The 14,186-nt window shown below is 38.2% G+C and overlaps 1 protein-coding gene across 1 annotated transcript; it reads left to right on the forward strand.

The window, feature by feature from the left end:
• Positions 1-459: 459 nt before the first annotated feature.
• Positions 460-4,104, forward strand: Magee1 (MAGE family member E1). The gene is made up of 2 exons (XM_012513074.2): positions 460-481; positions 854-4,104. The coding sequence occupies exons 1-2, from the start codon at positions 460-462 to the stop codon at positions 3,610-3,612; spliced, it is 2,781 nt and encodes a 926-aa protein (XP_012368528.2). The 3' UTR covers positions 3,613-4,104.
• The last annotated feature ends 10,082 nt before the right edge of the window (positions 4,105-14,186 follow it).

Consider the following 14,186-nt stretch of genomic DNA (forward strand, 5'->3'; position numbering starts at 1 on the left):
ATATACAAGTGAGTGAGAAGCATGAAAATTAAACAAACATTTGAGTTTTACTGGCTTTCCTAGGCAAGCTGCAATCCTCTGCACTGGTAGGAGTTGGGACCAGCAAGGGAGAGATTTTCAAGCTTCCTTCAGGATTCCTGCCTAGAACTAAATCCTAGACCCTCAGGCTCTCTAGAGAAGATGCCTTCCTAGTTCACAATATAGGAAAAGAGTTTTTGAAAATCTAAATTGAGGGGCTGGGGAGATGGTTCAGTAGAATACGAGGGCTTCCCTGGCAAGCACAAGGGCCTGAGTTCAATCCCTGGTTCTGAAACAACAACAACAACAACAACAACAACAACAACAACAACAACAACAAAACACCTTAAATTGAGAAAGTGACAGAGTGGACAAGAACAAAAATGAGAGGTTTACAATTCCAGAGACCATGTACATTTTCTTTTAAACATTTGTGGGGAAATGGCAAATATAAAGATACTAGGTACTAGTTTTAAGAATCCATTAAGTGCCTGGTATAGTGTAGGGTCCTTCTAATTGCACTGTAACTCAGAAGTAGCTATTATTACCTCCATTTTATCCCCAACCTATCTGCTCCACGCTCTTTGATGTATCTTACCAAAGCTTTCTTTCTGCCAGAATGTTCTTTGATTTGGTGCAGAAGCACCACATCCACTTTCTCTTACCCAGGGGAGGAGCTGGTCTGGGCGTGGTCTCCTTGTCGCAGAGCCTGACTGCGCCTGCGCGGACTGCGGCAGAAGGAGGGGTGTGAGAAGCTGAGTACACTGAGACTAGCGTTCGCTGTTTGCCAGTAACGTCTTTCTTTTGCACCATCTCTAATTTCAGCTTCAGTAAGTTGCTTGGAACTTTGTGGCAGCAGCAGCAGCAGCAGCATTACTGCTGAGGGCAGTTTTGTGCGGAGGCACCTACATACCTCCTGTCCTCTTTCTACTAGATCGCGGGCCTATCGGTTTCTGCTCCCACACGCCGGTCGACAGGACCTTGTCGCTGGTAAGCCAGAATTCGCGCCGCCTCAGCAGTGCAAAAGCCACTGCGCACAACAGCAGCAGCTGGGGTGAAATGCAGGCCCCTAACGCCCCCGGTGTCCCTGCTGCTATGGCAGGCCCAGACGTCCCGGAGGGTCCCATCGATCCCCAGATCCTCCAGGGCCTCTGCGTCCCTGAGGGCCCAGGCACTTCCATGCCATCTACCCCTGGTGAGGGTCCAAGCACCGCTGTCCCGCCCGCTGCCACTAAGGGCTCAAGCGCCTCTGGAGCTCCTACAGTCTCTGAGGGGCCAAACATCGCCCTGTCGATCGCTGCCTCTGAGCTCCCAAACAGTCCTCTGCCGCCCACTGCCTCTGAAGGCGCCAGCGCCTCGGAGCATCCCTCTGTCACTGAAGGGCTGAACATTTCTGAGTTTCCCCTCTCCAATGAGAGTCCGAGCACCTCCGTGCCACCCACCTCCGGTGAGGGCCAGAGCACTTCTGTGCTGCTCACCGCCTGTGAGGGACTGAGCATCTCCGTGCCGCCCACTTCCGGCGAGGAACTCAGAACTCTCGTGCCGGCCGCTGTGTCTGAGGGGCAGGGCCTCAACGCTGAATCCCGCTCCGGGGAGGGTCCCAGCATCTCTGTGTTGCCCACCGTCTCAAAGGGACAGAGCACCTCTGTGCCACCCACTCCCCGCGAGGGCCCGAGTACCTCAGTGTTACCAACTGCCTCTGAGAGACCCAGCACCTCTGTGCTGCCGCTTTCCAATGAACGTCAGAGCATCTTCATAAGGCCTATCCCCGGTGAGGGCCCGAGCAGCTCCTTGGCGCTCACAGCCTTTGAGGAACCGGTGGCCTCTCTGCCGCCCCCTTCTGGCAACAGCTCCAGCATGTCGGTGCTCCATGCCTCCTGGGACGGCCCAAGCACTTCCAGGATGCCTAATGCTGCTGAGAGCCTTGGCAGGTCTGGGATGCCCACTGCCCCTGGGAACCCTGGTGCATTGTGGAGCTCCGGTGCATCCGGGAGCCAGAATTCTTCCAACTGTTTGTTTGCTTTACCAAACCTTGGTGTTGCCAAGGCCTCTGCGAACTCTGAGGGTCCCAAGGGTGCAGAAGGCCCCATGGAATTCCAGGTCCTGAGAGACCATAAGAACTCTAACTCCATTACCATTATGGGGCTCGGCACTGCCCAGGTCGCACTGACTCTGAAGCCCCAGGACCCTATGGAGGAGAATGTAGCTGAACTGTTGCAGTTTCTGCTGGTGAAGGATCAGAGCAAGTATCCTATACGGGAATCTGAGATGCAGCTACATATTGCTAAAGAATACAGCCACCAGTTTCCTGAGATCCTCAGGCGAGCAGCAGCTCATTTGGAGTGTATTTTTAGGTTTGAATTGAAGGAGCTCGACGCTGAGGAGCACACCTATATCCTGCTCAACAAACTGGGACCTGTACCCTTTGAAGGGTTGGAAGACAGCCCAAATGGGCCAAAGATGGGCCTTCTGATGATGATCCTAGGAGAAATATTTCTAAATGGAAACCAAGCTAAAGAGGCTGAGATTTGGGAAATGCTGTGGCGGATGGGGGTGCAGCGAGAAAGAAGGCTTTCCATTTTTGGAAACCCAAAAAGACTTTTGTCTGTAGAGTTTGTATGGCAACGCTACTTGGACTATAGGCCAATAACTGACTGTACACCAGTGGAGTATGAATTCTTCTGGGGCCCACGATCCCACCTCGAAACCACCAAGATGAAAATTTTGAAGTTCATGGCTAAGATCTATAACAAAGATCCTATGGACTGGCCAGAGCAGTACAGTGAGGCTTTGGAAGAAGATGCTATCAGAGATGCTGCTGATGATTGGCAGGCTGTCCCTCACTTTAGGAGGCCTTTTTTTGAGGAAATTCCTGCAGAATTATTATCTCCTGATTCAGATGTTTCTGGCTATCCCTCAAAATATCCTCCACATTCATGGCCTGAGTCAAGAATGGAAAGCAAGGCAAGGAAGTTGGTACAATTATTTCTGCTTATGGATTCAACTAAGCTGCCTATACCAAAGAAAGGAATTCTGTACTACATTGGCCGAGAGTGCAGCAAAGTGTTCCCTGATCTTCTGAATCGTGCTGCCCGCACTCTAAACCAAGTGTATGGGACAGAACTAGTGGTTCTTGATCCAAGAAATCACTCTTATACCTTGTACAACCGAAGGGAAATGGAAGATGCAGAGGAGATTGTAGATAGTCCAAATAGACCAGGAAACAACTTTTTGATGCAGGTTCTAAGCTTCATCTTTATAATGGGCAATCATGCTAGGGAGTCTGCAGTTTGGGCCTTTCTGCGGGGCTTAGGGGTTCAAACTGGGAGAAAGCATGTAATTACTTGTAGATATTTGAGCCAGCGCTACATAGACAGTTTACGAGTTCCTGACAGTGATCCAGTGCAGTATGAGTTTGTATGGGGGCCTAGAGCCCGCTTGGAAACCTCTAAAATGAAAGCCTTGCGATATGTGGCCAGAATCCACAGAAAAGATCCACAAGACTGGCCAGAGCAGTACAGGGAGGCAATGGAGGATGAGGCCAATAGAGTTGATGAAGAACGCAGGCAAATCCTCATTCAGAATGTCAGATAAAGGAATTTTTGGCAATCAGTGAGGCCTTGTTAGGCTGGGCCCTAGAGCCCTCAGTCTTAAGTATTGGGATGGGAGGGTACATATTGTGTTTGATATTTGTGTTCCAGTTCCACTTATGTCTTTTCATGTTTGGTTTTGGTTTGGTATCATGAAAAGTTACAATTGTTTTATATATTGTCTAGTAAGGTAAATGTAATTGACTACTTGTCTCTGTTGTATTTTGGTATAAAAGTTCCAATAGTGTTGTAATATGCTTTGGTAATCTTTCCACCTCTTTGCATTATCTGGAAAAGAATATATAGCATATAGCTATAGAGATATACTTTTCCTTGAAAGCTTGAAAAAATTCATCAGTATAGTGATCTAGCTTCACAGTTGTTAAACAAACAAGACAACTGAAAAAAACACTCCTGGTTGTGCCTGGCCTCCCTTTCTGTCTGCTATTGTGTAAAGTATACCAATGTTTACCTGTATTTGCTTTGCTGTAAGAAAATGTAATGAAAAATAAAAATATAATAAATTAAACATAATGCGGATTCACTAATTTATTCAATAAATATTTATTAAATTTTGATGTGTTAACTTATTCAATAAACATTTATTAAATTTCTATTATAAAATGAACATAAATGACATATACTGATATATATATATATATATATATATATATATATATATATATATCCTATGGAAGTTAAGAGGAGGCACAGCTAATCTAATTCCTGAGGTGTTCACATTTTTCCTGAGAGAAAATAAGTGTATGAGGGAGAAGAGTGGACCTTTATTATACTCATGAGTTAAAGCTGGACTCAATCTTCAAGAATATTAGTAAAAAGTCAAATATTTCATGGTAAGAGGTAAGGGGGTTTTGCAAATCATAAATGGTTCCATTATGATATATGAGTCAGGCAGTGAAATAGCTTAGTGGCATAAGTGCCTGCCTGGTAAGTGCAAGGCCCTGAGTTTGATCCCCAGTCACACACACACACACACACACACACACACGATCTATGAATCAGTTCTAAGTTACAGGTTTTTTTTTTTTTTTAAGAAAAATACTCCTAAGGTTTTTGGCTAATTTTGCACAGTTTTCATGATTTTCTATATTATTTATCTTGTCTTGATTAAGGTAACCAACCTAAAATTGTAGTCCTTACACAAGAAATCTATCCTTGTAGAGATAAGAGAACCACAGTAAAACTGTGTGCCTGTTCTTAAAGTTCCTGCTCAGAATACAGCATTTCCAATGGCAAAGTCAAATCTTATGGCTAAGCTTGTGGTTAATGGGGTGGAAATTGTACCTCTCCCACAGGGAGCAACATAAAGAAATAGAGCCTAGTAGAGGAGCAAAATATACTTTGAGCAAAAATTCTGTCTACCATATAATAATTTTGTTTTTGCTGTGAGATGAGCAGCTACTGAAAAATTTTGATCTGAGGACCAGGAGGATATGACTAAGTTTTGATGGGATTTTGTTCTTGTATTGAAAGCTAAGGAAGGGTAAGAAGGACATAAGCTCTAATTTTAGCATAATAGTTCCCTCTTAATGTTCTTGTGAAAAGAGATTATTTTTAAAAGAACTTTGAAATGATTTGAAGTAAGATAGGCTGTTACCTTTTAAAAAGCATTTCAAATGTCAAACTATCAAGGTTAACAGGCATTGTAGCATAGTGGTTAAGAGCATATGCTATAAATTTATAGTAACTAGGTTTAAATTTTGGCTTTCTCTGATACTTACCAGAAACTAGACTTTGTGCAAGTTATTTAATCCCTTTGTACCTCAGTATCTTAAGGGGTGAATGGACCTAGTAATTTTATCTACTCTGTAATGTATAGATTCAATGTTTTAAAATTTAAATCCTGAGAGGATTTGACATATAGTGAACAATGTATATCTGGTGTAGCATGTTGATTTTTCTAGGAATGGGGTCATCAAGTAAATATTTCTCTGAAAAATTTTATTGGGAAGCAGTTTTGGACTCAACACCTATGGGGAAACAAAGGAAGCAGAAATGTGTAAAGGAAGAAGTCAAAAAGCAGTGTCATCACAACAGTTTAGTCAGTTTCACAGGGAGCTCAGGTTAATGGGGTAATTCCTAGCCATCTGAAATTAGGAAAAAGGGGTCAAACTTTTTGCTCATTGATTCATTAATGCTTTGGGCTTTGTTTGTTTGAAATAGAGTATTGCTATGTATGCAGGTTGGTCTTGAACTCACCATGTAATTCCTTTTTTCCCCCCTTTTTTGGTGGAACCAGAGATTGAACTCAGACCCTTGCACTTGCCAGGGAAGCACATATTCTACTGAGCCATCTCCCTGGCAGGCCAAACTTTTATACCTTTAAACTAACTATTCACTGGATGCAGATTGCCTCTTGGAATGGGGCTATGACTTTAGGAAAATCAGTTCATTTCAGCCAAGAGAAGTCCATGGGAAGGATGCTCAGCTATAAATATAAGAATAGTCCACATCCCCAAGTGCTAGAGGAATGAGCATTACAATCCCAAAGAGTAATGTTACCTGAAAACTTTCTGATACCCACTATAATTGCTCTTTTCTCTCCCCTCTATCATCTCTTATTTTCTTTCTTACTATTGCCATAATTAATATTGTTGCTAGTATTGTCATCTAAAAAGAACAAATATCTTCTCATCATTCTTCCTGGGATATGACACCACTTACATCATTAAATCATTTTACTTTGGCACAAACTTTGTTGAAGAAAAGTTTCTTTAATTTCTTAAGGTATGTGCCAGCTTTCTGTTCTTTTTGAGTTTCCAGTAGACTTCCTTTTTGTCAAGTTGTTTCTAAAATATGTTACCCAAATAAGTGTATAAATAGGCTATTTTCATTTAAGTCCTGACAACTATTTGATTTCAGATAATTTTTATTAACATGAATATTCACAATTCAAGGTATAAAAGGTAGGAAAATAGTCTGGTAGACAGTCAGGATAGAAAATATAGTCTGTAATGTTTTCTTCTTTTAAAAATGGTAATTTTGGAGACACATAACATTTCTGATTAAATATTTAAGATTTAAAGAAAGAAAAAATGATTATATTGAAATTGCTATAAATGTAATCTTTATTTTATTAGAGCATTAGTCAGTAATGAGCTTACAAGGTGAAACTGTGGATTTATATGATATTTTGAACAGTTTGCAATCACATAAGTGCTAATTAGCTTTCTGATATTGTACCAAAATATCTGAAATAATCATTTGAAAAGGAGGAAACATTTCAAGTCATAGGTTTTTTTAAAAAATGTACTTAGTACACAGTCTACAGGATCTCACTACACAGATCGGACTCATGGTGATCCTTCCTCTTTCTCAGCCTCCTCCCAAGCTCTAGGATTACAGGAGTGTGTGCCACCATGCCCAGTCTCATTTGCTGTCTCAGTGCACCCCATGGGCGGAGCTGGCATTGCACGCCAGAGATCTAATCCCTGTTCCTGCATCTGCTTAAGCAGACAATTTAATCTACTGAGCTATCTGGCCCACCCAAGTCCCAAGTTGTAGTTTTGGAGATTCCAGTTTATGGTCAGCTGGCCTGTATCCTTCAGGTCTGTGATGAAGCAAAAACATTATAGTGGTAACCCCTAGTGGAAAAGTCTGTTCACTCCATGGCCAGAATTTACCCCCGATGACAAAAGACCTTCCACTGAATCCCAACTTTTAAAGATTCCCATTTGATACTGGATTTAAACAATTTTACATGAGCAATGGTGCTTGTAATCCCATTGATCGACTATAGTTTTGTCCCACCTCAGGCCCACCTAAGCAAGTTCCCATGTTCTCCACCACTTTAGACCCACCTCACTGCATGGTTGTCCTCTATAAATGGAAGAGACATCTTCCCGGGGACTACCATCTCGGGCCTCCCTCCTGTGCCTCTCTCAATCAGGAGCATTCTTTCCCCCAGTAAATATATTCTGCTCATAATAAAAAAGTTCCATCACCATGTAAAAGCACCAACAGCCATGAACACAACCTTTAATACACCAGGCTTTAAGGCACATTGCAGATTCAAACTATGCACCATAATTATTTTCTGTTTTGTGACTGTACAGAAACCCAAATAAAGACACACCATTGTGACTGTATGTAAAAATAAGTCAACTTTATTTGCAACTTTGTCTAACTCTTAAAAATAGTAACTGTCTTAGACATTTTCATAGAAAATTACACTTACTGAATATGGTGCAAATTGTTAGGCAAGAATCATATGGTAAAAAACAGAAAGAAAATGTTGTTCACTCATACTAGTCAACTTAATGAAAATGACAAGTAATTGAAATTATCCTTAAAATATTTGGTTAGTCTAAATAGAAAAATCTAAAAACAAATGATATAAAATTAATAAATGTTTATTGTTATTTGTATTGCTCTCTTAAAGAAAAAATCCCAGATGAAACAGTTAACTGACAAAAAAAATAACAATTGAGAATATGGCTTAGTGGTAGTGTTCTTGCCTATCACTTACAAAGCCTTGACTTTAATCCCTAACACCACAAGAAAAATTACTCATAAAAGTAATGTCAATATGAGGCAATCGCCATTAGGTTCTGAAGATCAGAATTTACCAAACTAGAAATAGATATTTACTATATGAACTGCTCTTCCCAGGAACTTATTTATAAAATGAAATACAATTACTTCCTTTTTTGCTTGGTTCTCATACATTTCTGTTCAAATAAATCTATTTGAATTAGGATGCAAATTTTTGTTTCAATATCCTTTTTACTCTGTAGAAGATCATGCTGTCATAATCACATGAATGTGTACAATTTTGTTGAAATGTGTCTAAGTCACTTTGTATTAAGTTAATGATCACTGTCCTGTGCAATCAAACTATTGGAAAAACAAAGTCTGCTTGTCTAACTGTAGTGCTCACCTGTAATAGAAAACAGTTTCTGAACTTCAGAGCAGAGGTTTCTTCCTTTTTCAAAAAGCAGAATTATGGGAAGAACTCTGCTTTTTGTCTTCCTAGTTGTTCAGTCATGATGATGAATGACTCTATATTATTTTTATTTTTGTCCAAGAAGTAATGGGAACATTTAATCCACTCTAAGTAACAGGTGAATGTCTAGGTTATATCATGATTATTTTTTCCAATGATGACTCATCAAAATTGTTCAGAAATGATTATTTTCCCCAAACCAGATTTGTTATACAGTTTTAAAAACTTGTGGATAGGAGTGAAAGTATAACTGTAGGAATTCACAATTATCATTCTTTATTGATTAAGTAAAAAGTGGCAGAGCAATCATCTTTAGATGAATGTGATTTATTTAGCTGAGGGAAATTAATTTGTTCCATCTTCCTAGATTGGAATATTTCAAAGACTAATAATGAGACAAATCAAGTAAACAAATGGAAGTCAATAATTTGGATCAAAATTTGGGAATCAATGTATTTGGGAATACATAGATCTTGGATAAGAGATTAAACTTAAACAAACTAAAAGGCTAGCAAGAAATATGTAATAATTAAGCTTAAAAAGAGGTGAATCAGATGGTACCAAGTATTTTATAAGGAAACTTTCTAACATTTAAAACCGAGTAGGGATTCGTTGCTTTATTTTTTGGAAATTTTCTCATTGACATTCAATATTTAAGTTATTCCCAGTATACTCAACTTTAGAGGATTAACCTCTTCAGAGAAGTCAGACATCTTAAAATAATTACATAATTGATATCTACATTTTATTTTCTTCTAAATATGTCCAAACTCAGTAAATCTACAATTTCTGCCACCAATCAGCTGTAATTGCTCTTCTCAGTACACACAATAACCTCTAAGTTGATAAATTAGCAGGTAATTTTTCAAATATTGTCTTCATCACTGACTTGTGACATACATTGTTTTTCCATCTTTAAAACATTTTGCACACATGAAATCATACTTTCCCAATTTTTCTCTTGTTTCTTTCACTTACACTTTCTCTGTCTCCTTTATACATCCTTCCTTTCTCTAGAAATTCTAGGAATTTCCCAAGATTAGTTGTTGTACTAGTTTTCTTTCTCTGTTTATATATCCTCTGTACTTATTTTCATTAATCTATTGCCTAAACTTAGAAATGATTTTGTGTGATAGAGATTCTAGCATTTGCATTTCAAAACCGAGTATGTGTCCTTCACCAGAATCCCTTTCATATGCAATTTCTTTCTCCAATTTTTCACTTTCACCTGTAGTATGTGGGAAATTCTAACATGCCCACATCTAAGGTCCTCGTATTCACTACCAACTCTGTTTATTGTACCAAGTTCTTCTGATTAAGTGATTATTCCGTGCTGGTGATTGCTCAGCATGAAAACTTGAACTAATGTTTGACTGCTCTTTCATATTAAAGTATATAATATATCAACAAAGTTTGGTGGCTCTGTCTTCAAAATAAATGCAGGATCAGACAACTTCTTCCTAATTCCAGCATTGTTGCTATAATATTTTACCTGGATTATTACAGTAGTTTCAGAATTTTGCTCTGTACTACTTTCCTGTAGTGTATTTACTGTCAACACAGCAGCCAGAAAGATTATGTAGGAATTCATTTAATTTCTGCATATAACTTTAATCCCTCTCCAATCTGTTGTTTTACTCACAGTTGGACAACTTAGCCATATGATCAGCCCATAATTGAATCTTTCTAAGTTTTGCCACTTTATTATACTCTCCTCCTTCACACTTCTTAAACAAATCACATATGCTACCTCCTCTGGGCCCCTGTACTTGATGTTCTCATTGCATAAAATGGTTTAAATATATGTATGGCTCATCCATTTCTTTCATGCCTTTGGTAAAATATACTTCTTAATAAAAGCACTATCTAAAGTTAACTTCATAATCCTCCTTTTTGATTTATTAGCTCTGCTTACCACATATTACTATCAATCATCTATTTTAAGGAAGTGATATTTGGCTTTGTTGACATTCATAATGGCATATTTGCCATCTACTTTATTAATTCTATTTATTATTTCCATTTCCTATTTTTGTGTCTGAATCAGCTTTCCACTGCTATGACAATAATACTACAGTAATAAAAAAATACTTAAAAGGAGGAAAAAATTTCATTTTGCTTATGCTTTCAAAAGTTTCAGTGCACAGTTATTTGCTTATATTGTTTCTGAACCATAGTAAGGCAGTAAATCATAGAAGAAGGGTGTGACGAAGTAAAGCTATGCACCTTTTTGGGACCTATGAGAGAAGAAAGAGAAAGAGAAGGAGAAAGTGAAAAAGAGAATGAGAAGGAGAAAAAGATGGAGAAAGAAACAGAGTAGGTCAGAGAGGGAGAGAAACAGAGTTAGATACAGAGACTCAGACAGGCAGAGAGAGATAGACAGGAGAGGTTAGGGACAAATCTTCCAACTAGGATCCACCTTCTAAAATTTCTACCACCTCCTAATAGAGCCACAAGCTGTAGACTAAGCTACATTTCCTTCAGAGTTACACCTTAGTGATGTACATCCTCCAAGATTCACCTTCCAGAATTACCAGCCCCTCCTAATAGAACTACAAACTGGAGACCCTGCTTTCAACACATAAGACTCTGATGGGGTAGGGAAAGGAGTAAAGAAACTAACTTTTTGGGGGGTCCAGGGAGATACCTCAGTAGAATAAGTGATTGCCTGGCAAGTGCAATTCCCTGTGTTCAATCCCCGGTACTGCAAAAACAAAACAAAACAAAACAAAACAAAACAAAAAGACTTTCCTACCTTCTTGGACTTAAAATACAGGTCATTGATTTTTTAAAATTAATTTTTCAATTCCTATTGTTTTTATTAAATGATATCACTACAATGAAACAAAGATGACTTATTCAGAGGAACATATCAATTTACACTATGAATTTATATATTTAAAAGGTCTTTTGTGATAATACTAAAAGCAACTTTGCAGTTTTAAGTACTCTTGGACACACAGTTTAAGACTTTCAGAACTGTTGCCTCTCTTGGGAAATTGTATGCTGACCATATATACTTTGTCTCAAATTTTTGTTCAAAGGAAATATGTATCATGACAAAAACTATGGGTAAATGGAGTTTGTGAGCTATAGATTCATAATGTCAGAAAAGGCTGTGAAGTTAACATCCACTTACCATTTACTTTTCAATAACACATTTTAAGAGAATTATTTCACTATGTGTAATTTTTGTAGGGGTGGAGTGGTGATTAGAGAAGCAAATTGTGTTCTCCAAAGTATCACCATGTCATAAAATTAATTTTATTGGTACATTTTAGATATACATAATGATCATATTCACAATAGGGAATCTGTATGTGTATGCAATGTATCTTGACTCTTCTTCATTACTCTAATCCCTTCCTATCCTTTCCATTACCTTCCCCTCCTTATTTACAGAAGCTTTGTTTCTATTTTTCTTCCATTCTTTTTACTTTCCCCTTCCTTCTTTTCCCCATTCCCCTTGCTTGTTCACCATTTTACTTGATTCTTTGGTTCCTAATTCCAAGAATCTATTACATATTCATTCTTATTTACCCTTTCAGTTTCTCACATCAGAGAAAACATAATATTTAATCATGTGACTTGCTTTATCTCATTTAAAAGTATGGTCTCAAGTTACACGTATTTACCTAGAAATGGCCTAAGTTTCTCCTTCTTTATGACAGAGTAATACTTCTTTTTATGTAAAAAAAATCCTCTTTATACATTCACTGGTGGATGGGCATTTGGGTTGTTTCCAGGGTGTAGCTATTATAAATTGTGTTGCTGTACATATGTGCATACGTATAGAAGAGTGGTGTGGTGCTTTCAATTCTTTGGGGGAATATATCAAAAATAGAGCTGCTGGGTCAAATGTAACCTCTAGATCTTTGGGGGATTTCCACACTCATTTCCACATTGATTGCATCAGTTTCTACACTCACCAACAATGCAGAACAGTACAGCCCTAAGAACATTTTATATTTGTTGATTTCTTGATAATAGCCATTCCCTTCAGAGTGAGATGGAATCATTTTCTAAAATTCATCTCTCTCAAATTATCAGTAATGTGGAACACTTTTCAGCTATTTATTTGCTGTTTGCATTTCTTCAGCTGAGAAATGTCTATTCATTTCAGATGCCCATTTATCAATTTGGGGCTTTAAATTTGAGAGGGGCTTGATATTTTGAGTTTTTGTATATTCTAGATATTGGTTCTTTGTTTGAAGAACAGGTGACAAAACTGTCTCACACTCTGAGTTGTCTCTTTGTAATTTCTTTTTTTTCACTAATTTTATTGAGAAACAAATAGCAATTAGACAGTTTCAAATCCGATTAGAAGGACAGTTTTAAAAATTACTACATTGCGTGTTGTTGTCTTAGTGATTATTCATTGTACAAATGCAGATATGATATTCTTTTTACAAACACGATTAGAACAAATTTTTCTATTCATTGAATTAAGAGAACATAGCTGTATATCTGTGCTAACTATATTGAATACACAGATAAAAAATGGCCCTTCATTTGTATCGCCTCTTTTTGCTTAGTTTTGTCAGAGAAGGGTATTCCATTGTCATTTAAAGTTTATCAGTGCATGAATTCAGCAAAATATTCCAATATAGTCCAGTAGGTCAAGATAGCAGTGGGTTTTCCATAAGACTGGCAATATCAGAAGTTGTTGACTTGAGCATTTTATAGCTCAGCATATTAATATGGTTTCACTTTTTATACTTCATTTTTATATTTTTCTGCTGAATATAGGTAATATAAGAAAAACCAAGACCTATATAAAAAGAAACATAGCTTTTGTGTCTCAAAAGTTCAGTGAAAATGCCTCAGGATTTATCCTGAAACTGTATACCACACTTTGTAGATCCTCTGTCAGTGTCAGCCATGTGGATGAGTCATGGCCATTGCTTGACCAATTTGCTCTCTTGAAAGCCTGACAGAATGTTTTCTCTCCATGTGACTCTCCTTAGGCACACTCTACATCATCAATCACTTTCCTCTGTGGTCCCATAACCACCTCGAAGAGAAAATTTGGAACACCTCTGAATTACATGATGTCACAGTACAGGTTCTCCTATGGCCTGAGTCTTCACTGAACTTGAAAGACTAGGGTCAAAATATTGGTTGTACTTGTAGCACTGCTCTTTATCTAATTTTTGGACTGCAAACTTAGGTTGCTAACCTTCCAGAAGAGAAGCTCATTGTTATTACCCTACAACATAGGCAGTTGAGCTTAACCTCACTATCTGTCTAAATACCAAATATCTTAGGCATATCATGGAACAGGTATTTTTCAACAAGTATTGATATGATAAAATTTAAGTCCTCACAGAATATGATGAAAAAATTTAAAAAATAAATACGTATTTAAAAACTAGGAATAAACAATTACATATTATTACACCAAAGTTTAGAAATCTAAACATATAGAGCATTGTAGCAGGACAGTCCGGCAACACCCCTTTTCCTGTCTCCTACCTTCATTCATTATCCCATACATTTTAAAACAATATCTACCATAGAGACAGGAAGGTAGCAAGCAGTGTGTCATGACAAGCAGCACGTATTCAGAAGATCAGAATGACAGGCGCTCCAAGCATGAACCTACTATTACA

Source organism: Octodon degus, unplaced genomic scaffold (genome assembly GCF_000260255.1).
Source record: "Octodon degus isolate 3935 unplaced genomic scaffold, OctDeg1.0 scaffold00316, whole genome shotgun sequence".
NCBI lineage: Eukaryota > Metazoa > Chordata > Mammalia > Rodentia > Octodontidae > Octodon > Octodon degus.